Source organism: Loxodonta africana, chromosome 23 (assembly GCF_030014295.1).
Source record: "Loxodonta africana isolate mLoxAfr1 chromosome 23, mLoxAfr1.hap2, whole genome shotgun sequence".
Classification (NCBI taxonomy): domain Eukaryota; kingdom Metazoa; phylum Chordata; class Mammalia; order Proboscidea; family Elephantidae; genus Loxodonta; species Loxodonta africana.
Window position 1 is genome coordinate 49,420,996 of NC_087364.1, and position 25,960 is coordinate 49,446,955.

The following is a 25,960-nucleotide window of genomic DNA, read 5'->3' on the forward strand; positions in this document are numbered from 1 at the left end:
GTAATCATGGAAAGAAATAATCATAAAGTTAAAAAAAAAAAAAATTCCCCTCCAGGCTGGACATATATAAGAAATGACCAGTTATTTGTTTGTCCCCATGCTAGTTAATTCTACAGCTTATCCCCACAAGTTCTTTTCCTAAAATACAGGTAATTTTCTTGTTCAGATCCAGAGTTAAGTAAATATTGCATACAAAGCAGAGTTAACATTCTCTAGTGTAGTGTTTGAGATCCTTCCTACTCAACCCTGCTCACCTTTCAGGATTCACCTTTACCTGCCAGTCCACACTGCTACCTCCTTGAACTTCTATTCCTTGGATACTTCAGGCCTTTTCTCAACTACACACTTTTGTGCCCATTATTTCCCTCTTCCTGGAATACCCTAGAGCCCCTTCTTTGTCTGGCACTTCGGTCATTCTTCCTTTTCAAATGTCTTCCTCACTGTGACCCTTCCAGAACCTCCAACACAGACATGGTAGTGCTGTTTCCTCTTCTGCATCTCTGGCACTTTGTCCCCATCTAGGTTATGAAACACAGCGCATTTCAGACCATTCCCAAGAACTCTTAGTGCCTTATGGAGATTGTATCCTAGCATCTACAATACTGTCTAGCACATAATATGTACTCAGTAGATGTTTTTTAAATTTAAGTGATTGTCCAATCTGAAATAAACATATACATATATAACCATATACACACATTTTATATATATGTATCAAGATTTACAGGTTTAAATATAGTAATACCTGATAGCTGGAAATTAGCAAGGTCAGACTGACTTTGTACTTGCAAGGAATGAAATGCCCTGAATATGGATGTAAAAGAAAGAAGTACCAAGACAATTTAGTAGGGAATTGTGTTTTGAACAAAAAGTTCTGGGACAATTGCAGTTGAATCTCTACCTCATACCATATATAAAAAATTAACTGAAAATGGATCATGGACATAAGACATAAGTGCAAGAACTCTTAGACAAAAAAAAAAAAAGGAGTAAATTTTGATAACTTTGGATTCCTACACATGTCACCAAAAGCACAGCACCAAAAGGAAAAATAGAGAGATTAGATATCACAATTAAAAACTTCAGCACTTTGAAGACACTATCAAAAAGGCAAAAACAACTCACAGAATGGGAGAAAATATGTGCAAGTCATATATTTGACAAGGGACTTATATCAAGACTATATAAAGAACTCTTACAACTCAACAATAAGAAGACAAATAACACAATTTAAAATGGGCTAAGGACGTCGTTTCTAAAGAAGATACACAAATGGCCAGTTAAGACTTGGGAAAGATGCACAGTGTTATCAGCCATCAGGGAAATGCAAATTTAAACCACAATGAGATACTACTTCACACTCACTAGGAGAACTATAAAAACTACAACACAAAACAACAGATAATAACAAGTGTTGATGAGAATGTAGAAAAAATGGAATCCTAATACATTGCTGCTGGAATGTAAAATGGTGCAGTAGCTTTGGAAAACCACCTGGCATTTTCTCAAAAGGTTGAACATAGACTTAAAGCATGATCTAGCAATTCCTAGGTATACACCCAAGAGGAGTGAAAACATGTTCACAAAAAATTTGTACATAAATGTTTATAGCAGCATTGTTCATAACAGTCCCAAAGTAGAAACAACCCAAGTATGCATCAGCTCATGAATGGACCATCCAAATGTGTTATACTCATGCGACAGAATATTATTCATCCATAAAAGGAAATTCAGTACTAACAAATGCTCCACCAGTAATGAAACCTGAGAAAATTATAGTAAGGAAAGAAGCCAGACAAAAAGGGCCATGTATTGGACGATGCCATTTTTATGAAATGTCTGGAATAGGCCAATCCATAGAGACTGAAAACAGATGAGTGGTTTCCAGTGGCTGGGGAGGGAGTAAAGGGGAGTAACCTACTGCTAATGGGTATGGGCTTCCCCCCCCGCCCCCGAATGATGTAAATGTTGTAGAATTAAATAGTGGTAATGGTCCCTCGATTCTATGAATACAGTAACTCAACCATTGAGTTGGACACTTTAAAAGGGTGAATTTTATGGTAAGAAAATTATATCTCAATACAGCTTTAACAAAAAAAGAAAAAGAGGGGAAAGACAGTGCCAATTAAAGTCAGCAAACAAAGTTGATGAGTGGGGCAGCTGGGAAAGATAGTCCAGCCTACCTTGGTACAGGTGGTGATGATAGAATCTACTGTGAATGGTGTGCACTGTGCTAAATGATTTATTTACGTTCCCAGTTTTCACTGTCTTAACTTTTTACATGTGAGGAAGCTGAAGCCCTTAAGTAGAACCAGGAGCGTACACCAGCCATTTCTGATTCTACGCTGACCTATTTCCCACTGTTAAGTGATCTCTCAGTCAGTGACAGCACCTGTCTTGGTGGGTGTATTTGTATTATTTTGACAGTTTGAACATAAGCGTGCCTACTTACGCATCTCTGATATTAAAACACCAATTAATTATAGAATGGTCCATTTTAAAAGAAATCGTAAGAAAGTTGACGAGTGAGACAGGTGAACAAGTAAAGATGTTACAGTAGTAAGTAAACTGAGTCAGTGGAGGAATTCTGGATTTTAGCAGATTCCTTATGTAATTAAGTAGTTGAAATGGTTTTAAGAATAAATTAATAAAATTGATCAAATAAACTTGATACAATATGAGCATCAGTAACGAGCTGATAACCTTGTGGTAAGACAAACACCCAGAAGGTAACCGACAGTGGTAGAGGTGCAGTCGACAGCACAATCTGTATTTTCTTCCTTGAGAAGAACCAAACCTGTGGACCTTAATGATGCTGTGGATTTAGTTTGAGAAAACGCTGAAACGTTGTCATCCCAACTCAGTGGTCTCTGATATAGTAAAGCCTTTTTGTGTTGGGTGTGCCTGCGTTTTGTGCTTTATTCTTTGGTGAAGTAACGGGAAGCTTAAGGAAAAAGTAGTCTGATTTGTTTCAGCTTGAAAGAACATAAAGATTATGTGTATTTTTTCATCTACGGAGGTATGGATTTAAAAAAAAAAAATTTTTTTTTTTTGTCTTCTACCACGTGTCTGTCAGTTTATCATACTCTGGTGGCTTTGATATTGCTGTGTTACTGGAAGCTTTGCCACTGATATTTTAAATACCTGCAGGGTTACCCTTGGTGGTCAGGTTTCAGCTAAGCTTCCAGACTAAGACAGACTAGGAAGAAGGACCTGGCAGTCTACTTCTGAAAAGATTGGCTAGTGAAAACCTTATGAATAGCAGTGGAACATTGTGTGATATAGTGCTGGAAGATGAGCTAAAGCATAACAACGATTTTGAGGATGGCACAGGACTGGGCAGTGTTTCATTCTGTTGTACATAGGGCTGCTGTGAGTTGGAACTGACTCAATGGCACCTGACACACACACAGATTGTCTTATCACCATCATCACGATCATCTCCATTATGTGAAAACGTTTGGCACTGTTATTAGGGCTGCAACTGTGGAGGAATGGGATGAGTGGGATAGTTGAGAAGAGCGTGGACATTTTCGGGCAGGTCCATGCTCACCTTCCACCTGGCTATTTCCCGTGTAAGTTTTACAAATTTTATTCACCACATATGTGATTACCTACCAGAATTGGTAAAGGTAAGGATTAAAAGCTGTGTATGTGAGGTGCTTGGCTCACTTACTGAGTGGGCATTCGATTAAATGTTAGCTGTTACAATGAAGAAGATGACTGTGTTAGAACAATTTCAGTGAACGTTTGACTGCCTAAATACATACTGAGGTCATGCAGTATGAAGCAGATTTTTCCTTTCACTGTATACTGGCCATGGTTTTTCTCAGTCTCTCTCTTTTTTTTAACCTCATCATTAACTTTTGGAATAATTTATATGTAAAAATTTCTTAAGCAGATGCCTTGAGTTTTATTTTCCATGCTAGCCTAGTCACTTATGATACATTTTTCAAATGTTATAGGAAGAACTTCATGTTGATCTCAAAGATTAAAAAAAAGCATAAGAAAAGAAAAAGTGAACATCCAAGTTAATGTTCTAACCATCTGAGAAACCACTGTTCATTTTCCGTATTAATTGATGTGACCTCAACACTGTGACGAGGAGTCAAAATCAGTATTGTTATAGCAGTGGTATACTTACCTCACTTCATTGGTTTGAGGATTAGCTAATAGGTCAGTACCTTTTCAAATTATTTGTATTCCATTTCCCTTAACCAGGGAAAGACAGGAAGTATACTGAGAAATGCATTTAAACTTTGGTTGGTCATTCTCCAGTGGGGGACTGTTTCAAGAGTTGGCCAGAAAGCAGAAGCCCCTGTGGAGAACCAGTGGGGCCTGCTAAATGAAAGCCATAGAATGATTTTCTCCATTTTGCTCTGCCAAGCCAGTTGAACTACAAACATTCGCCTCAACTTCTTCCCTTTGGCGATTGCAACCTAAGATTAAACCAATGCCTTATTTTACAGTTAACATTATGAAAATGATGAGCAGAAGGAAGAAAGCATGTGGGATTGCCCTGTGTCATGACAGACTGAAAATCACACCCATTTAGCATCCAGTAGTAACAGAACTGGTTTCAAGACTTTAAGCCCTTTGGAGGAATAATTTTCTATAGGAAGTTGGGGAAATATTCTGCAATGTACAGAGTATATACGTTTGGGGGGGTGGGAGGGTGGCTGTGGAAAAGAGCATAGCATTTAGGTGTACAATCTGTTTTATTAGTTTCTGTTATTAGCTGATTGCAGCATTTTTATTTTTCATTTTATAGCTTATTTTCTCATAGGAGCGGTTACGGACAGGGCTGGCAATGCTAAATTAAAGAAATCGTACCAAATATGTCTCCTCCTCTCTCAAAGTATTGTACAACTTTGCTCTTTCTGAGCCTTCTCTATATCTCCCTGTTCTGCACTTTCTCTTGAGTTTCTTTCCTTTGTTTCTGAGATCGTGGCATTGTGACCTAATAACCAATACCAAAACCATTGCTGTCGAGTCGATCCCAACTCATAGTGACCCTATAGGACAGAGTAGGACTGCCCAATAGAGTTTCCAAGGAGTGCCTGGTGGATTCAGACTCCTCCTAACCACTACACCACCAGGGTTTCCATTGTAACCTAAGAGAACACAGGATTAACAGGAGGAAAAAGCTGGCTCAAGAGGGGCTCTACCTCCAATTCCCTGTGTGATTTTAGGAATATTACTGAGTTATTTATTTGGCTGTATCACTTGTGTATCTACTTGATCTTCTTTATTTAGAATTTAAGCTCCAAAAGGGCAGGGACTCGGCGGGTACTGTTTAGTTCTGTTTATTGCGGGATCTCCAGTCCCTAGAAAATTGTCCAGTGTATAATAGGCATTTAGGAAAAGATGGGTGGATGGATGGATGAGTAATTTTTATCTTGTGGAGTGAAAAAGGGAAAGGAAAGTATTTGAGAATATCTAAAGTTCTTTTCTAATCTAAAATTCATTGATTCCCTTCCTCTGTTCATATTGTACCTTAAAAAGGAGATCAAGTGGAAACATAAGTTTCTGAAAGTAATTAATATCAAAACAGTGGCATACTCTAGTGGTAATTAACATTCTATTCACTAGAAAGCTGGTCTTTGTTTCTCTAGAAAAATGATAGTTGATTTCCACAGTAACAATGTTGAAACGGTGTAACATCTGGAAGTGACTTGGAAATATTAGCAAGTATTGAGTTATGTGCATTACATTTGATTTTATTGTACAATTATTCTACCTTTCTAAATTAGTAACCCATATTTGGCATATGTAATAACTTTTTAAGAAAAACATCTTTGACCCATTAAGTAAAAATTTTACCAAGATTAGGTGAATTTTATATTTGTGTATATTCTTTGACATCTATCTGAATCACAAACTTGAACTTACATGAATCATACAGTTTTTTTTTTCTTTTTGCCCTGCGTTAGGTATGACCTGATTATTGTTAGCACAGATACTTAATATTTTATTCTGACATAAAAGCCATTGGCAGATTTCTGAAGCATTTTTAAATGGAAAATATAGAACTCATAGATATAAAGGAGGTCAGTTATTTTGAAATACAGTAGTCAAATATTTTTAAAAAGGTGATACGGTAATTTTTATGTTACTTTATGAGCTTATTAACAATGTCTAGTAGCAGGTCATTATGCCTCGGAATCGACTCGGAGGCACGGGGTTTGGTTTTTTTGGTTTGTTTTAGTAGCAGGTCTAACAACTACAATACTTTGAAAGTTACAATAAGCATTAATATTGTTAATATTCTGTAACACTAATGTGATATGGGAAGATCTGTTTTATTAGTAGCAAAGTCATAGGTACTACTAATACCACTGCAGTTTGGTGTCTACATTTATAATGAAAAGAAATACTCAATTTCAATTGTTGTTGTTAGGTGCCATCGAATTGGTTCCAACTCATACTGACCCTGTGTACAGCAGAACGAAACACTGCCCAGTCCTGCTCCGTCATTACAATTGTTGCTATGCTTAAGCCCATTGCTGCAGCCACTGTGTCAGTCCATCTTGTTGAGGGTCTTCCTCTTCTTCACTGACCCTCTACTTTTCCAAACATGATGTCCTTCTCCATGGACTTGGTCTATTCTGATAACATGTCCAAAGCACATGAGGCAAAGTCTTGCCATCCTTGCTTCTAAGGAGCGTTTTGGCTGTATTTCTTCCAAGACAAACTTGTTCGTTCCTCTGGCAGTCCATGGTATATTTGGTATTTTTGGCCAACACCATAATTCAAAGGCATCAGTTCTTCTTGGGTTTTCCTTGTTCGTTGTCCGGCTTTCACATGCATGTGAGGTGATTAAAAAATACCATGGCATGGGCTAGACACACCTTAGTCCTCACAGTGACATCTTTGCTTTTTAACACTTTAAAAAAAGTCCCTTGCAGCACATTTATCCAATGCAATATATCGTTTGATTTCTTGACTGCTGCTTCCGTGAGTGTTGATTGTGAATCCAAGTAAAAAGAAATCCTTGGGACTTAAGTATTTTTTCTGTTTATCATGATGTTGCTTATTGGTCCAGTCGTGAGGATTTTTGTTTTCTTTATGTTGAGTTGTGATCCATACTGAAGGGTGTAGTCTTTGATCTTCGTCATTCATCAGTAAGTGTATTAAGGTCCTCTTCGCTTTCAGCATGCAAGGTTGTGTCACCTAGAAATTACCAAAAAAAAAAAAAAAAAATCCACTGTCATTGAGTTCTGACTTATAGTAACCCTGTAGGACAGAGTAGAACTGCTGCCCCATAGCATTTCCAAGGCTAGTGGATTTGAACTGCTGACTCTTTGGTTCGAAACCAAGCACTTTAACCACTGTGCCACCAAGCCTCCTTAATTAGAAATCGGTGGAAATAAAAATGTTATTTCTTATCTGTCTGAGTTTGTGGTAACTCTGAATTCTGCCCATCTTGTCCTTGGTGGTTGAGGCTCCATGGACATGATTAAGGCCTTAAGAATCTAGTGGAATGGCCTCCATTGGTGAGTCGTAATGACATATTTGAAACTGAGAACCACATTCTCTGTCACTGGGGATGACACATCCCTAATTTCTTGATGCCTTGGGCCCAGTCTCATAATCAGAGTGAGATGATGCAGTAGTAGAAGCAGCATGGGTGTCAAAGTAACCTTGAACAAGTCTCTTAGTCTCAACCTGTGCCTCAGTTTCCTGAAAGATGTAGCAGTCTTCTCTGAGGAGATTATCATGTCTCATAGATGTGAAAGACTTGAAAAATAATATGCTCTGTATAAATGCAAGGAATTACTTAGGTGAGAAATATGTGAGTCGCCTGTTAACTGCAGAAGGTTCCATCCTGTGAGTCAGTGCACTGGCGTAATCTGCCTGTAATGCCATGAGTTTGAGTGGACTGAGAAGATGTAATTGGCCGTCTCCCTTTGCTGATGAGGGAGAGGCGTTGGAGTAACAGAGACAGTTATTTTCTACACGTTCCCACTGGTGATAACTTTATTCATTTTTCAAGAGCATCTCAGTTTTGCTGGAATTAAACCATCATAAAAATAAATAAATAAATAAACCATCATATGTGTACTTTATTGTTTGCTCCTGACAAATAGTCTTTTCTTTAAAACAGCATTTCCTTTTAGTCTGAAATAATTGCTTGGCCCATTTTATTATTGACCGAAATGTCCATGGATGTAACTTGTTCATTGTTCTTGTTCAGTGCCACACACATGTTGGGAGGATTAGATTTGATTTTTTTTATTTTCAAATCAATTTTTTTCTTTTGTTTTTATGTTAAAGTTGGTGGTATACAATAAAGCATGATAGAAAAAGTACAGGATTTCCAGTCAGAGTACTTGGGTACGAATCTTGTCACCCGTGTAACCAACCTTAGGTTCAGTTACATAGTCCCTCCAGAAGCTTGTTCATGTAGAACTATCATATAGAACTTATGTAGGACTTAGTGGATCTTCTGAGTACTGGGTGAGTTAAGTCTTGTACCTCATAAACTAGTAAATGAAATACAAATAGTAGAAGTTATTATTATCTTTGTTGCATCAAATTAACCAAGTCGTTATTTTGCCTTTAGTGCCAATGCCTAATGCTGTGTATCTTGATACTTCCTTTCTCCGAGAAGAGGCTTCTTAGCTGTCTGCATTATTTTGAGAAACCTATCTCTGTCTGTATAATAGAGGCCTTTCTATTCCCATGGGATCCTCAAGTTAGGGTAGTGGGGATGTGGTAAAAAAATCTCAGTGGTGCAGCCAGATCCCCGGTTGGTCCAGCCTTGGGTTTGCAGTTAAAAAGATGTGTCCCTTTACCTTACTGAGGTTCCTCAATTTGGAAGGTTTAATAAATGACTGTGAGCGTCCCCCTCAACTACTAAAAAACAAAAAAAAAAACAGCATTATATAATTCACTAAAGTAGTTGTATCAAAGAGATACTACAGACGACCTACTTGTTTCCATCCTCTTCTCCACTTCTCAGTGGCTTTTAGTTATTAATAGATGGTAGCACCTTGAAAGAGCCAGGTGTGGCCAGTAAGGTACTAGAAGTTGATTTCATCTCTCTGTGCCCTGAATTGTGTGCTCCTTTTGCCAGAACAGAGATCTGTATAACTGCATGTAGAAGTGTGCCCTTTTTTAGTGTTAGCACATAGAAAGCCAGCAGAGCGGGGAGTGCCATTTATGGTAGTGTCTCCTTTTATGATCTGCTCTGGAATGGGCCAGCCTGGCGACCATCCTACACAGCAACATCAGATGTGTTATCTTGACCTAACCATTCTCTCCTCAGCCCATACCTTAGTCATTTCCTCGGGTAGGTCTGTGGGTTAAAATTCAGCATCAATGGAAATTTTAAGATTTCTGGGTATAACTGGGAAACACTGGTGGCATGGTGGTTAAGTGTTACGGCTGCTAACCAAAAGGTCAGCAGTTCAAATCCACCAGGTGCTCCTTGGAAACTATGGGGCAGTTCTGCTGTGCCCTATAGGGTCACTATGAGTTGGAATCAACTCGATGGCAGCGGGTTTGGTTTTTTTGGGTATAACTGATTGTGCAGGAAAAAGTTTGGGGACTTTTTGTCCATTCATGAGTCACCCTATTACTTAAAACCTTAGCTTTGGCTACTTACAAAGCAGATGGAATTTCGTGGTTGAATTTAAACGTTGGCAAAAACTGTTGGGGAAAAGTAATTGAAATTTTCAAGGAACTTATTTTTCTTAATACAGGAGAAAACATCTCTTATAAAATGAAGCTATGACTACTTTCAGTATAATCCTTTGATATTATGTACTGGGCGTTTAGAAACTTAGGAACATCATTTATATTTCCATTTGAGTAAAAATAACCATGCCGTGTGGCAAAGGGACCTGGTCCTAAACCTAGAGAGAGTATTGTCTCAGGGTATTAATGATAATAAAACATTGGAAAGAGCAAACATTATTTCATCAGCTGTTCGCCATTATAGATGTAAGAAGAAATGAGGTGGAGAAGTTAATGTTTGGCATTTTCAACCACAATTTTAATCATTTAATTGAAAAGACAGAAAAATAAGTCAGGAGAGTTGGGTAATATATTCAGGTCTGCCACCATTTTTAAGTGAAGTAACTCGACTTGATCTATGAAGTAGAAACTTTGACCACTTGCTCCTATGACTCTTCCTTTGCTCTTCTAACCTGCTTTGATTCCTATTTTTGCTTCCTTCTTATGCTGCTTGGGTAATGGTAATGGATGTTTCATCCATAGCCGCAAAAAGGGGATCAGTAGGGGAGGTGCAGGGCTTGTGTTTCAGATCTCCACCCTACATAAAGATCAAAGCGACTTTTCCTCTTTCATCTTGTTCACTGTAGTAGAAAATACTGTGAGGAGTTAGTGCAAACAGGGAAAGGGAGAGCCGATGCTTTTCTACTCCGGGTAGCTGACAAAGGAATTCCAACTTCTCAGCTTCACTTGGGATTGAAGTAAAAAAAATTACGTTGGAAATAGATGACCTTTCTCTAAAAACACTTGTGGTGAAATCGCAGTCATTTAAAAGGAGAAGGTTGAGAATGACAGATTTGGAATTAATTGGATTCAGATTATCTGAAATTTGAGAATAGGGTGTCAGCTGTTTACCTGAGTTATGGGGAAGAAATTTGGTAGTGGGTGCATCAGTATCCTTGGCGGACATCAACCTAAGCAGATAAACTTTCTTCTTCTTTTCCTCCTCTTCCTTGCTTGCTTTTCATTCCTTTGTTCATTTAACCAACATTTGAGAGCCTTTTACATGACTACCTCCCCTGGAGGGACTTGGACTTGGGTGGAGAGAGAGCACTGTAATCCATGAGGTTGGGAAAAGTCTGGGCTCGTTGCTTACGCTCCCTTCTGTCCATGCACCCGTTTTGTATTGACTGACATTTTTCTTCTGCTTGTTCACTACTTGTGTGATCAATTTTATCCAAGACTTCTTCCCTTCCCAGAATGGCCTGGGAGCGCACTTCAGACATGTTGGCAGCAGTTAGGCATTGAGCTCGAGCCTGACTTTCACAAAATCATTTGGTCCCAGTCCTCTGTGTCTAGCCAGCTCACTCAGTGTTCCTCACCACCGCAACAAGCTGGCTGCCAGGCATTCCCGTCTGAGGACATGAATGTGGGCTCATGTGTGTCCACGTGCAGAGTCAGCTCGGCTGCTTCCTGGATCATCCCTGGCCATCCAGGGCAGCCCTTTTTCATTTTTCCTTTGCCTCCTGCATTTTGAGTTCCTCTTTTGATTCTTGCGGCTTGCAGGCCAGTAGGGGTAGAAGGAAAGATTTCCAGGGGTGGAGAATTTTATTAAAATTTCTGTGGAGTATTTCAGTTCAGTACAGGAAACTACCTTCCTTCTTTGTTAGCGAAGAGAAATGCCACTCAAAATATAAGTGTTTTTAAGAGATTAATTTCAGTTCTTGGACTTAGGTTTTTTTGCCTGCTAGCTTTATGGCCTTGGGTCAGCTAGCTTAAATTCTGTGACCTTTGTCCCTCTTATCTCTAAAATGAGAATAACTATATGCCTCACAGAATTCTTGGGATGATTTCATGAAGTGAGATAATAATACTGTATTTTTACACACATGACGCGCACAATCTGCATTTGTTCGCCAACCATCCCTTCCCCCCCTTGATGTATTTTTATAAGCACACTATGCTAATTTTTTAAACAGCAACATGTAAAAAAATGGGCACAGTGCACCGGGAGTGGAGGAAGTGGTTGGCAACCAAAAGTAGAAGGTTTGCGTTATTTGCATAAAAACACGGTAATAATAGTGCTGGGTGAGATTTTGGTATTACTATGTGTCAGTCACTATTCCAGGAACTTAGTGTGTTGACTCTTTTTGATAGAAGACATTAAAGCAGGTACTCAATAAATGTTGTTTATGTTTTGACTTCTTTTACTTCTTTTATTAACCTGATTCTCAAAGTTTAAGTATTTACTTCTCAGCATTCTTGACTTTTATATAATTCTCCACATGGTGAAAGCTTTGGGGTAGGACAACCCAGTATGAGAATCATGGTTCTTCTACCTAACTAACTAGTTAACAAAATTTAATCATTCTTTGCTTGGTTTCCTTCATGTAAGACAGTGATGCTTAATATCTACTGCCCAACTAGTTAACAAAATTAAATATGATAACCCATGTCTACTAGCTGGGAGACCACAGGTAGTGACTGAGTTCCTTTCTCATTTCTCTCCCCATGCTGCTCCCATTGGTTTTCCCTGTAACTCCCATCTCCAGCCTATTTCGTTTTTTTAAAATATATATATTTTATTGTATTTTCTATGAAGGTTTACATTGCAGTTTAGGTTCCCATTCAACAATTTCTACACAAGTTCAATGACATTGGTTACGTTCTTCACAATGCATGAACATTGTCATTATTTCCCTTCTGGTTGTTCCATTTCCATTAATCTAGTTTCCCTGCTCCCGTATATTCTCATCTTTGTATTAAAGTAATTGTTGACCATTTGGTCTCATATAGGTGATTTTTAAAAAGAACTTAGTCCTTACAGGTGATACTCATTATTTTTTGAGCCATTTTGTTATTTATCTACAAAGTGACCTCAGGGATTATTTTGGGCTCAAGGTTTAAAGAGTATCTCAGGGCATTACTTTCAGGGAGTCTCCTAGTCTCAACCAGTCCAATCAGCCCCAAGCAACCCATTGACATTGAGTCGATTCCCACTCATATCGACCTTATAGGACAGAGTAAAACTGCCCCAAAAGGTTTCCAAGGACTGCACCACCAGAGATCCACATTTTTCTCTTGTTCCATCAGGGTCCATCTATTGTGGCCCAGATTAAAACGGTTGGTAGTAGTAGCCAGGTATTTCATTTTGTTTTAATGGTTCTCTTGGTCATACTTATAAAAACACTCTCTCCATTTAACCTTTTGTGCCTTATTCTCTATCCACTCGTCCTCATGTCTAGGCCACAGGATACCAGGCACATAGAAGGTTCTCAGTAAATGCTTTTTTAATTGAATTGAGTAAAAACCCAAGATAAAGAAGCAAACTAGCTGTTATTTGTCATCAGGCTGACTTTCTTCATTAGCCTGAAGAAGGTGACTGGGTGTTTGCTCGCAGAGGATAGATGCATTGCTTTTTTTTTTTAGAGGGCTTTTTAAGAAGACCAAGACTTCTAGAGCTTAAGATTGAGGAAATTTGGCTGCAGCCTTTACGTTCTGGGGTGCTGGTAGGTAGCAACCTGAGAATCTGGCATGATGACCTTTTTTCAAGCTTCTCGGATTCTCTGGAGAAGATACGCAAGCGACCATTCTATTGAGTCACAGAGTGGGAGGAATCTAGATAAGGAATAAAGAATACTTTCTTCTGATTTCTATAATAGAGCTTATTAGGTCTTAGTCTAATTTTTCTGTTTCTGTTCTTCTTAGGCTATATAGATGCATTAAATGGTTTAGCACCTATTTTTTCTCATCTTTAGACATCCAGTGCTTAGTACATAAAGTGTCAGGAAATAATTGGTGAATTGAATTCAGGTGATTTGTCTGCTTCGGGATATTGCCAGTTTCGTTCCTCCCAAAAGGAGGTGAATCTGTCTTTTATTTAGTCATCTGTGTGAAGATTGGAAGGCACATTTTACTGCCTCAGGATTTTTTGAGCTGAATTCTTTTTCATGTTTAAATTCTCCTGTTAGAGTAATGTGTTTCTTTATAAACTGTGTTCATTAAACAAAGAGTATTACTGTCCACCATTTCCTAAGTTGCATATTATATCTGCACTTTGTTACTGCTCCTCGGATTTTCTCCTTCTCTGGAGGAACGTAGGCATAGTTTCCTTAGACGTAGATTAAAACCGTATTTGATCATTAAAATTCGTTGCAGCCTGTGTCATGTAAGGAAAGTGAACAAAATGCTCAGCACGTATCTTTGATTTTTGTTTCTATTCAGAATTAATATTCCATTTTCTAAAGTAAAGGTTTCTGATGACACAGCAGCTCTGGGTGTAGGAAGGAACCATGTTTCTGATAGTGCCCGATTATGCACGTACGTGTAAACAGACATCTTCCGCAGATCCCACAGGATAACAAGATACTTAGAAACGGGGCTTTGAAACAGTTTTTTATCTGTGTAGGCAATTCGTAATTTCCAAAAGCTTCTTCGTTTCTTAGAATGGGAGAAAAATGTAGAACAAAACTCATTCATAAAAAAGACCAGCCTTACGGGAGTGGTAGAGACTTAGAGGAACCCCTGAGACTGTCGCCCTAACACACCCTTTTAACCTGAAACTAAAGCCTCTCCCAGAGGTCACCTTTCAGCCTAACAATAGATTAGCCTAATAAACAACAACACCCCTGAGAAATGTACGCCTTGGAACGTGAACTGTACTAGACCAGATGTGCAACATCTGCCCTAGAGCAAAGATGAGAAGGCGAGGAGAGGCCGAGAAACTAGAGGGATGGAAATGGGGAGAGTGCTGACACATTGTGGGGATAGCAACCAATGGCACAGAACAATTTGTATATGAATTATTGAATAAGAGACTAATTTGCTGTGTAAACTTTTACCTAAAAATAAAATGCTCGAAAATGTTAAAAAAAAAAGCTAGCTTTCTAACTGGAAGCCTAGTTTCTTTGTGAAAGGTAATTTATACTCCAGATTGATACTTATTTTTTAAATCGTGGAAAATTTATTCCCAGAAAATACATTTGTAAAAAGATAATCTTTCAGCTCTGTATAGCTCTAATTTTTGTTTCTGGCCCTTTTTTTTTTTTTTAACTGTGCCCCCCCGCCCCCAATTCTTGCCTTTATTAGTGATTTTACCCAACTTAAAAAACAAAATCACTCTGTTTTAATAAATTAGAAATTATATGATAAATGATGACAATAAAATCTCCTTTTTATTACAGCCACCCCTGTTTACAAATACCAAGAGTTCTTCATATTTAGTGAGAGCATTTTTTGTCTGCCAAGTACATACCCCTGATTGACTATTGGGAGTTTTGTATTGAATGAAATAATGAAGATTGTAAGCTTCTGGAAAGCAAATACTTTGCTTCTGTGGACCTTCCAGTGTCTAGCAGAAGATTAAATAAAAAGATTCCATGTAAGAGGGACATCTTGCATAAGCCTTATTTTTTTCTTAATAGCCAATAGGGTGGGGGAAGACACTGTAAAATAATACATGTCTGTATCAGATGGTAAGAAAAATCCATAACAGATTTATGGTAAAATTGTGTAATGTGCTATACGAAGCAGAGCATATTTGTGGTTTGCATTTTAGACAAATTAGAAGAGGCTTTGATAATACTTACCAGTCCAAGCCTGAAAATTTCTAATGGTATGGTTTATCCTTTCAACCATACTGATTCAGTCTGTATACTGAGCAAATGATCCAAGAAGTTAGCCTGTATGAAGAAGAGCGTGGCCTCAGGATTGGAGGAAGACTTACTAACAACCTGTGATGTACAGGTAGACAAAACCTTGCTTGCTGAAAGTGAAGAGGGCTTGAAGCACTTGCTAATGAAGATCAAAGAACACAGCCCAGTAGGGATTACACTTCAACATTAAGAAAACAAAAACCCTCATAACTGGACCAATAAGCAACATCATGATAAACCAAGAAAATACTGAAGTTGTCAAGGATTTCATTTTTCTTTGATCCACAATCAACATCTATGGAAGCAGCAGTCAAGAAGTCAAACAACATATTGTATTGGGCAAATCTGCTGCAAAAACCTCTTTAAAAACTTAAAAAGTAAAGATGTCACCCTGATGATTCTGAGGTGTGCCTGACTCAATTCACGGTATTTTTAATCACCTCATATTTATATGCATGCGGAAGCTGGACAGCGACTAAGGAAGACCCAAGAAGAATTGATGCCTTTGAATTATGGTGTTGGCGAAGAATATTGAATATACCATGGACTTCCAGAAGAATGAATAAATCTGCCTTGGAAGAAATACAGCCAGAATGCTCCTTAGAAGCGAGGATGGTAAGACTTTGTCTCATATACTTTGGACATGTAATCAAGAGGGACCAGTCCTTGGACAAGGACATCATGCTTGGTAAAGCAGAGGGTCAGTGAGAAAGAGGAAGACCCTCAATAAGATGGGTTGACACAGTGACTGCAACATTGAGCTCAAACATAACAACACTTGTGAGGATGGTGCAGGACTGGGCAATATTTTGTTCTGTTATACATAAGGTCGCTATGAGTCGGAAAACTTGATGGCACCTAACAACAACAGAGCACCATGTTCGATAAACTTGTAAATTAGCAGCCATGCTTTCATAAATGGGGTTAATGTGATTAGCTTGCCAAGGCCCAGAAGAAGTTACAATATTAAAGAATGCATAAAAAGCTAAGTGCTGAGCTTTAACTCACTCTGAAAGCCTTCTTACAAACTTTCTTATTGGATGATTGAAAACTGTCCATTTTCTGGATGCTCTTTTCTGATTGATTGGTCCATCTGTACTGCCTTTTTCTGGAAAGCTTTAAGGCAGCTTCTTTGTATATAAATTCTCCATGAAGTTCTCTTGGTGCAGAGCATTGGAATTCCATTCTACTCATTTTGATGACTGTGACCTCTACAGTTGTTTTATTTTGTAGAGGTGAGGATGATCTCTTACCAGAGTTGATTCCTACTGATTCAATTCTAATTTAATATATATGACTTTTAAAAGTGATTCAGGGTAGTATCATTCATCGTGAATAGAAGTACACATACCTGTAAATATGCTTCTTTCTATTTTAAAAGAGACTAGGGAGAAATAAATCTTTAAACATGCTGAACACTGAAAACCAAAAACCAAACCTATTGCCTACAAATCGATTCCGACAAAGTAGAACTGCCCCGTAGGGTTTTCAAGGCTGTAAATCTTTATGGAAGCAGATTGCCACACCTTTCTCCCATGGAGTGGCTGATGGGTTCGAATCGTTAACCTTTTGGTTAGCAGGCAAGTGGTTAACCATTGTGCTAAACCAAAACCCATTGCCGTCGAGTAGATTCCAACTCCTAGCGATCCTATAGGACAGAGTAGAACTGCCCCATAGAGTTTCCAAGGAGCGCTTGGTGGATTTGAAATGCCGAACTTTTGGTTAGCAGACAGCTCTTAACCACTAGGCCACTAGAGTTTCCACCACTGTGCTTATCATACTCTAATTTGAGTCTCATTTTAGATGTTAAAATAAGGATTTCTGTTTGCCCATTATGATTCAGATTTTAATTTAGTCATCACGTTATTTAATTTGCAGATGAAATGATTCTTTTTTCCCTGTGAAAGCTTTATCACTCTGCGAGCTTGAGCTTGCAGAACGTGGTCTGAAGTTAGAGATGTGGTGTTTGTATTTCTATGCAAAAATCTTACGAAGTTTGTAATACTCTTGAAAGCTAATCAGGTTGGATGTTCCTTTACTATGTACTGCAGATATTTTTCAAATATATCCCTGATTTACATTTTTGTATGAAGTAGAGACAGAGCTAGTTACTTTGTGTCTGTTTGTTGGAAATGCGTTTTATCATATTATTTGTTTATACAACCTACATTCTCAGTCAGAAACTTCTAGAACTTGCCTTGTTAATTCTTTTATATAAATGTTAAATTGACAAAGAAGAACGTTTTTATCTTTTTAGTAAGGAGTATGACTCAGAAGCCTAAATTTAAGGAGTTAGTATTACCTTATTAATATACCTGTTAATACAGGGTAGCTAATTTCAAAACTGCTATATTAATACATTCATTAATATTAATATAAATATTTACATATTTTGGCATAAAGATTACTAAAATAAAAAACCAAACCCATTGCCTTTGAGTTGATTCTGACTCATAGTGACCCTGTGCAACAGAGTGGAGCTGCCTCATAGTTTCCAAGACTGTAAATCTTTATGGAAGCGGACTGCCACATATTTCTGGAGTGCCTGGTGGGTTTGAACCACTGACCTTTCAGTTAGCAGCTGAGTGCTTTAGCCACTGCGTCACCAGGGCTCCTTAACAAAGATTAATAGCTATTAAATAAAAATAAATTTTCCTTGTACACTATAGTCTAAACATTGTTAAACTTTTCATTTTGTTTTTACCATTATTTAAAAAAATGAAGATAAATCTAGATTTTGTGTGTTCTTTTTTTTTCTTTAAGAATGCTTTTGACATGATTAATTCATTTTATTTTGGTCTATAATCAACCTCCTGAGGTATAAAAAGAAATCCATTTCAATATACAAGTTTAATTTTCCCTGTTTTTTTTTTTTTTTTTTTTAGAAAGACAAAACTTGGTATCAGTGTGTGTGCCTGATTGTCTTACATAATTAGACCAGCTTCTCTGTTTCTGATATTCCATGTTTTTCTCTGAACCTTGGGATTATGGTATTTATTGTATTAGTTACTTCATATCTTGTCTTGCTATAAAATTATTTGCTTCTAGAGTAGGTAGCATAAAGTCAGCCACAGAGACAATAAATATTGACACTTTGCTGCCTTAGTTGCTCTTCCTTAGAGAAAGTATGGATAATGTGACTACAATGTTTAATGGCTCACTCTGCTCATAACAGGTCGGCTAGTCATAATATCTTTCTTCACAGTACTCGTTACATCGTTAGGAAAGACATCTTGGAAGCAGAGATGTCCATCCTGATTCAGGATTGCTGAAGTGTTTCGTTGGTCTGAATCCCTTCGTTTCATCTACATTCTAGGGCCTAGATTAAATGACATCTTTTAAGACACTTCTGTGGTTTCTGGCACTAACGCTCCCTTTGTTCCTAAAGACCGTAGGATGGATCTATGCATGCTAGTTCAGGAAGAGGGCAGAATATGATCTCTCAGCCAGACCCAGAAAACACACTTACATGGCCTTGGAAGTCTTTTCTTTCTGGAAAATCATTGAACTATGATAATTAATTTTAGAAGTATCCTTAAAATTAATTTAAGCACACATTAAATTTACTTGTCTTGGATAAATTTACTTGTCTTGGATAAAGCCAGTGAAAATTTTGTGAGAAAAATGAGATTTCATATCAATCTGTTGATCTGTTCAAAGGTTTTACAAAGTGGTTGTAGAGAATCAGTTGGTTCATGAAAAGTTAATTTTCATAAATTTTAATTGATAAGCCATACTACTACTTATAGGACTCATTTAGTTGATTGAACTAACAAAAAACCCCATTGGCGTCGAGTTGATTCCAGCTCATAGTGACCCTATAGGACAGAGTAGAACTGCCCCATAGCTTCCAAAGCTGAGCCCTTTATAGAAGCACACTGTCACGTCGTTATCCTGTGGAGCGGCTGGTGGGTGTGAACCCAGGGACTGCTCGGTTAACAGTAATGCATTTTAACCACTGCACCACCAGAGTTCCTTGCTGATTGAGTTAGAGAACTAGAATTCAACATGCACTAAAAATTTCTTTCTCTGTGGAGGAGAGAAAATTAAATTTCTGGGTATTTATTAACATGATACTAATAACTATTAGTTTGCTAATAACATGTATTGCCTTCTTCCCTCTTGCTGTTTTCCTTAGGTGATTGAAGACAGTACTGGAGTTCGCCGGGTGGTAGTCACACCCCAGTCTCCTGAGTGTTACCCTCCGAGCTACCCTTCAGCTATGTCTCCGACCCATCACCTACCCCCCTACATGACTCACCACCCACATTTTATTCCTAACTCACACACGGCTTACTACCCACCTGTTACTGGACCTGGAGATATACCGCCTCAGTTTTTTCCTCAGCATCATCTTCCTCCCACAATCTATGGTGAGCAAGGTGAGTAGGATGTTTCCTCAGGAGCTGTTGGAACTGGTTGCAGCACTTAAGTAGTGTAAGAGAACCCTTCTTTCATCTCTACTAAGCATGGTAGAAAGGGATCTATGTGGTTTATAAACTCATGGAAAATCCCTAGTTTCCTTTGTCCTGTTATGTCTTGTATGATTACTTTGCGGGTTCCAGCTTTCTCTTTTTTCTCAATTGTCTACCCCCACCCAAGTCCTGCAGATATCAAGGAGCTGGATAATTACTTTGTATTTTAGAAAATAGGCAGTGATCTATCGTGTGTTCCCGTGTCCTATAAACATTTTTATGTGAGAGTGGCCCGAGGCAGAACCTTTTGGCATCCTTAAGGCCTAGCAGAAAAAGGGATGCTGAAAAGTGTTTTGTGTCTTGTTTCCAACGTTAGAATAGCGTGAGATCTGAATAACCTTTGGGATATGTGAATGCTCTGTATCACAATCTTGGCAGAACTCCAAATCCCCTTGCTGTTGATGAGGTCCTCCTGAGCCCCGTTTTCAGTTTCACGGTAGCCTTCAGTACAGCCACAGCTTTGCTGGTTGTTAAGCAGATACTTAACCTCGAATGGAAAAGAGCCTCAGAGCTACCTACATCATGTCCTTTTAATTTGGCCTTGGTTATTGGTTTAGTCTAAAGCCTGTCTCTATCAAAAGGGATACTAAGAAACCAGATAAATGAAGTTGAAAATTAGACTTCAACCTCTCAGACAATCAAAAAGTGATTTCCCTCAGTCTGACTATAAGTTGAAGCATTTTTCTGCTTTCAACATTTATTATTTTTGGTTAGATAAATTATATTAGAAATGCCTGTTATACTATAGAATTTTTGAACAAGTTCTTACCTCACCTTCTCTTATCAATTACACATACACACACATTTTTTTCCCCTGTATGTTTATCTCATATTTTTTCTCATTAATGGAAGAAAAATTTTGAGATGGGTATTTCAGGTGAAATATCCTGTTGTAACTTAGAAACAGAACTTGATTACTTTCTTTTCAGTAATCAGAAAGAAATGTAGCATAATTTTAAATAACCAAGTGCTGTCATATTGGTGTATAGGGAGAGAGCAGCAAAAGTATGAAATCAACACTTTGATTTCATGGAGATATCAATAACTTACTAAAGATCTTTACCTAATAATATAACACCCATAAATATTAGGTAGAGTGTATACGCCGTGAGAACATTTGGATAAAAACTGAAAAAAATTCAGTTAATGGTAATTTTTAAAAAGTATTCAAATGGTTTGACACAACGTACATTAAACATTTGAGCATTTGCCAGTTTCAATCTGAGATATGATGCCATTGGGAAAAACTTGGGCTACTTACTTACCTTTTTTGGAGGAGTTTCTGACCTGCTTTATTTTATCCGTCTGTTAATAGTGTTCCAGATAGACAGTGTTTTCTGAACAGTACCCGTTGCAATTTTAGGGAAGCCAATCAAAAAAAAAAAAAGCCAAATCCATTGCCTTCCAGCTGATTCCAACTCATAGCAACAGAGTAGAACTGCCCTATGGGGTTTCCAAGGCCGTAATCTTTACAGAAGCAGGCTGCCACGTCTTCTTCCAAGGAGCGGCTATCGGGTTCACCAACAGTGTGACTCAAATTACCGGTAGTATTAAGCAAAAAAACAAAAACAAAACTTCATTTTATAGTATGTTTTAGTCTAATTTCATTAAAATTACGCAGAACAATGGTGTACAAATTGAAGTGCCTTCACTGATTTCAAATTAAAGACAGCAAAAAAAAATCCCAGTTTACTTCATAAATAGCCGTTTATGTGTTTTCTCAGCTTAGTTCTGAATGTGCATACCTAAAGCAATTTAAATGTAATGTCTTAAACCGTAAGAGTTAAAAACCTGTTTTAAAAGATTAATGACTATATTACTATCCATCATGGATATTTTAAATCTCAAATATAATGCACTGTAATATTTACCATCCTTCTTATGTATTTTGACATCGTTTACATGGGTATATTTTCTCAGAATAGAACTGTATTTGTTTTACATGTTCCCTGGAGCAAATTGATTGCTTTTAAAGGTCTACCTTCACAAATGTGAATGAAAAGAAAATAAGTGTAGCTTTAGTACTGAGCACTTGAAGCATCGTTGTTAAATCATGTAGAGTGATTGTGCGTTCCTGGTGTGCCAGGGACTGTTGTGATTTAGGTCTTTTGTCCCAGAAAAATGATTAATCATACTCCTTTTCACTATCAGAAGTGTTAAGTTTTGCATGTTAAGTTAATGGTCCCCGTGTATGGGGAGCCGTTTTTCTTTATAAAGATTTAAAGACTCAACCTCTATATGACTTATTACCATTTTTGTTGGTGCTTAGGGATAATTTTAAACTGATTTAAAATTTAAAAATAGAATCGTAGTCCCTTTTTGCCTCTGGATCATGAGATTAATTTTCAGACCCTCGTTTTCTTTTAAACTACTCAGAAATATGCATTGTAAACCAGGCGACACTCTACTAGTCAATTTGTCTTGCCTCATGATGACTCCAAAAGAGAAGTCTGAGACTACAGCTTACTGTGTTTGGCACCGGGTTGTGGAAATGGCATATCTTTACCCCATAAGCCCTCCTTGAACATGTCCCCTAATTCTGTAAGCATTGATTAGTTTTAATGGGAACTTCTCCTCTCATTATTTTAGTGAGTGTTGTTAAAATGGTGGCGCTTCTGGATACCACAGATAATTCCTTATATTCTGATTGCTATATGCTTTCCAATAGAAAAACTATTCTGTCTATAGGGATAAATACTTCCTTGATTTTAAATGCTATGCACGTTTAAACGGGCTATTTTATTCTAACTTTTTTTGTGTCCTAAAAACATTTTGAAAGGCAAAATCAAATTTTTGTGTACTAAGTACATTTTGAAAGGCAAAATCAAATTTGGTTATAAATTCAACTACAATAAGAACTCTTTAAGGGCAAAAACCTTGTCTTCTTCACTATTCCCCATAATTTTGGGGACATTTCAAAACAACATGGTTTTTAATGATTGATTATTTCTTGATTGATTGCAAATGAATAGGAATATTTTGAATGTGTACTTATGTATGTATATAGCACTTTTTAAAATATACATTTTATACTGTATATAATACAACTTTAAACTTCTTCCTCCAGAGTTCAGGTCATTTGACCATTTGATAGTTTTTTATCGAAACTGTAGACTGAGCTCGCATTTGTCATAATCATCCGTTTTAGAAATTATACCACTCTATGGAATGTCAAGCTACATTACCCGGGAAGACCAGTACAGCAAACCTCCGCACAAAAAACTGAAAGACCGCCAGATCGACCGCCAGAACCGCCTCAATAGCCCTCCTTCTATCTACAAACCCAACTGCACAACAGTGTACAATGGCTATGGGAAAGGCCACAGTGGTGGAAGCGGCGGAGGCGGGGGAGGCGGCAGCGGTGGTGGGCCAGGAATTAAGAAAACAGAGCGGCGAGCAAGAAGCAGTCCAAAGTCGAATGATTCTGACTTGCAAGGTAATGCACAAGATGTTTACCACCAAGGGTGAATTATTGAGACAGGGCCATAAAGGAAACAACTTTTACCTAAGAACGTTACTTCATGGTGGTCACTTTTTCTGCTAGGAGTGATTGGGTAGACCTTCTCTGGGTGGGAAGAATATTGCCTTGTCTCTTTTTTTTTTGTTATTAATATTTCATGGCAGAAATATACATGTATTTTTATTACATGTGTTTTGTACCTTTCTGCTTAATATAAGTAACAAACATGTGAAAGTGTTTTCACATTAGCCAACTTCTTTTGTTTCACTCTAAATAGACAGTTGTGGAAGAGATCCAAAGTAAAACAATCTTTCTAAGAAGCATGGGACCAGTTTAAGTCTCAAAATAATGATATCTCAGAGATCCCGATGTAATTACTTCCATACTGTAGTGAAATCTGGAAACCCTGGTGGCGTAGTGGTTAAGTGCTACAACTGCTAACCAAAGGGTCAGCAGTTCAAATCCTCCAGGTGCTCCTTGGAAACTCTATGGGGCAGTTCTACTCTGTCCTATAGGGTCGCTATGAGTCGGAATTGACTCGATGGCACTGGGTTTGGTTTTTTTGTTTTGGTAGTGAAATGTATTATTATGTAACAAAAATATATTTCTGTTTAGTTTCGGGCATCAGTAATTGTTTAATGTCACCTTTGGCATCCTGAATGTTTACTGTCACCTTTGGCATCAGCCCAGAAAGACATGTTCTTTTGTAGATTAATCGTGTATAGGATCCATTGATTTTTGGGAGGGAAGTATATGTATTTTAAATGAAGTTTTAGGGTGAGACTTAGAGATGACCTATTTTGGTGCCACAGGAGGAAAAACCAGAGGCACTTTATGTAGGCATATAGAAAAGTCTGACTTTATTGAAGGTAAAGAAGGTTACATTTTGATAAGCTAAGTGAGTTTACAGGTACAAATGAAGTGGAAAACAAAGACAGGAACAACTCTGAAAGGCAGAGTAAGAGCTGATTATGGCACTCATTAAATTTTCTGCTTTCCTATTGGACCTCATCCAGGTGGAAACAGGGTCTGCTATTGTGAGAATGTGTTTGTGAATGAAAAAGTCTGAGGTTGTTGCAGGGCATGGAATCACCTTTCAGAAAGCCATTGGGCTTTCTGTCTTGGTTCCTAAGAACTGGACCAACACCTGAAGGCTAATGAGTGGGGGCTGAAATGCCCGAGAGGGACCATCTGGGGGCTCGATGCTGACCAAGTCCCCTGGGCATAATATAATCTACCATGGCCATGTGATGAATCTGATAAGGGCTTTGGAAGATGGAAGCTCCAGGAGCTCCCTGGTTGGTGACCATGCACACAAGAGGGTAGCGCGACCCTCTGTGGGACATGGAGGCTTCGCTCTGTGACCCCCTTTTAGACCTCACTCTGTGTCTTCATTTATACCCTTTTTTGTTAAAGATCTTATTGCAGGTGTAGTGTCTTCTGTGAACTCTGAGTCCTTCCAGCAAACTATTGGACTCAAAAGAGCAGGGAGAACTGGCCAGCTTGAAGTGGAAGAAGTCTTGTGGATTCCTGGGCTTGTGGCTGGTACCCTGAGGTGGTAGAGGAAAACCCCAGGATTGGGGCCAGCTAGTCTGAAGTGAAGGATCCCTGGTGGTGCTGTGTGCTGTGGTTAAGTGCTCGGCTACTGACTGAAAAGACTGCCGTTCGAACCCACCAGCCATTCTACAAGAGAAAGATGTGGCAGTCTGCTTCTCTAAAGATTAAAAAAAAGATTACAGCCTTGGAAATCCTTTGGGGCAGTTCTACACTGCCTTACAGGATCGCTGTGTGTTGGAATTGACTTGATGGCAATGAGTTTGGATTTTTGGTTTTTAGTCTGAAGTGTGGGCAAGAGTCCTATGGACACCTGAGCTTGCAACTGGTAACCACCGCAGCCAGCTCTGGGTGGCTGGGGATAAGATAGGACTGCATGAGCAGCTGGGGTCTGAACTTAATAGGGGAGGGAAGCTAAGATTTCCATAGGATGCAGCTGGCATGTGGAGTGGGATTTGTTATCCACTACACAATTTGGCATCAAAGGTAGGTGATCTTAGTCTCCATGGACTGTTTTGCACAATTGGTGCTGTAAGCAAGACTTGCTGGAGGACCCTGGTGTGTGTCTGATTGTGTAGAGAAGACTGACCCCTGTCAGGGCAGAGGAAAACTGGGTAAAAGCAGATGTTGGCATATGGATGAATTGTAGCATGAAAAAGAAAAGTAAGATATAGTGAAATATGAAATGTAATTTCTCTGAGTAGGTGAATTATGAGTTCTTATAATTTGGTCTTTATGCTTTTCTGTATTTTCCATATTTTGTGCAGTTATCATGCATTACTCTTAGAATTTTATTATTATCATTTTATATATATAAAGAGATCCAAAGGTCAGGAGCTTTAAAACAGTTCTTCAGAGATAGTGCTGTGTCTGCCATATAAAATTATCTTTAGTCATTTTCTTTCTTTAAAATTAGTTCACTAGCAGTGTCACCATTTTTACCATGGACGTATGTGAGAACAAGAACACGCATACAAATAACAATAGATTTTCCTCAGGAGGATTTTAGTCAAAAGACAAAAGGAATGTATAGCAGTTATCAGAGTGCTCATGAGGTATGAACTACTTTGATTGCTTGCTTGATTGTTTTGCCTTGGCTTGCATCAAAAAGGATTTAAGGCAGATGACATAGATACATA

At 38.2% G+C, this 25,960-nt stretch overlaps 1 protein-coding gene across 4 annotated transcripts in view; it reads left to right on the forward strand.

The window, feature by feature from the left end:
- The window catches only part of FNDC3B (fibronectin type III domain containing 3B), a 391,122-nt gene that overhangs the window by 201,900 nt on the left and 163,262 nt on the right, over nucleotides 1-25,960 (forward strand). For all 4 annotated transcript variants that reach the window (XM_064275476.1, XM_064275474.1, XM_064275478.1 and 1 more), the window contains exons 5-6: nucleotides 19,471-19,714; nucleotides 22,956-23,243. In XM_064275476.1, the coding sequence (XP_064131546.1) occupies nucleotides 19,471-19,714; nucleotides 22,956-23,243 (532 nt within the window). The remainder of the gene's footprint in view (nucleotides 1-19,470; nucleotides 19,715-22,955; nucleotides 23,244-25,960) is intronic.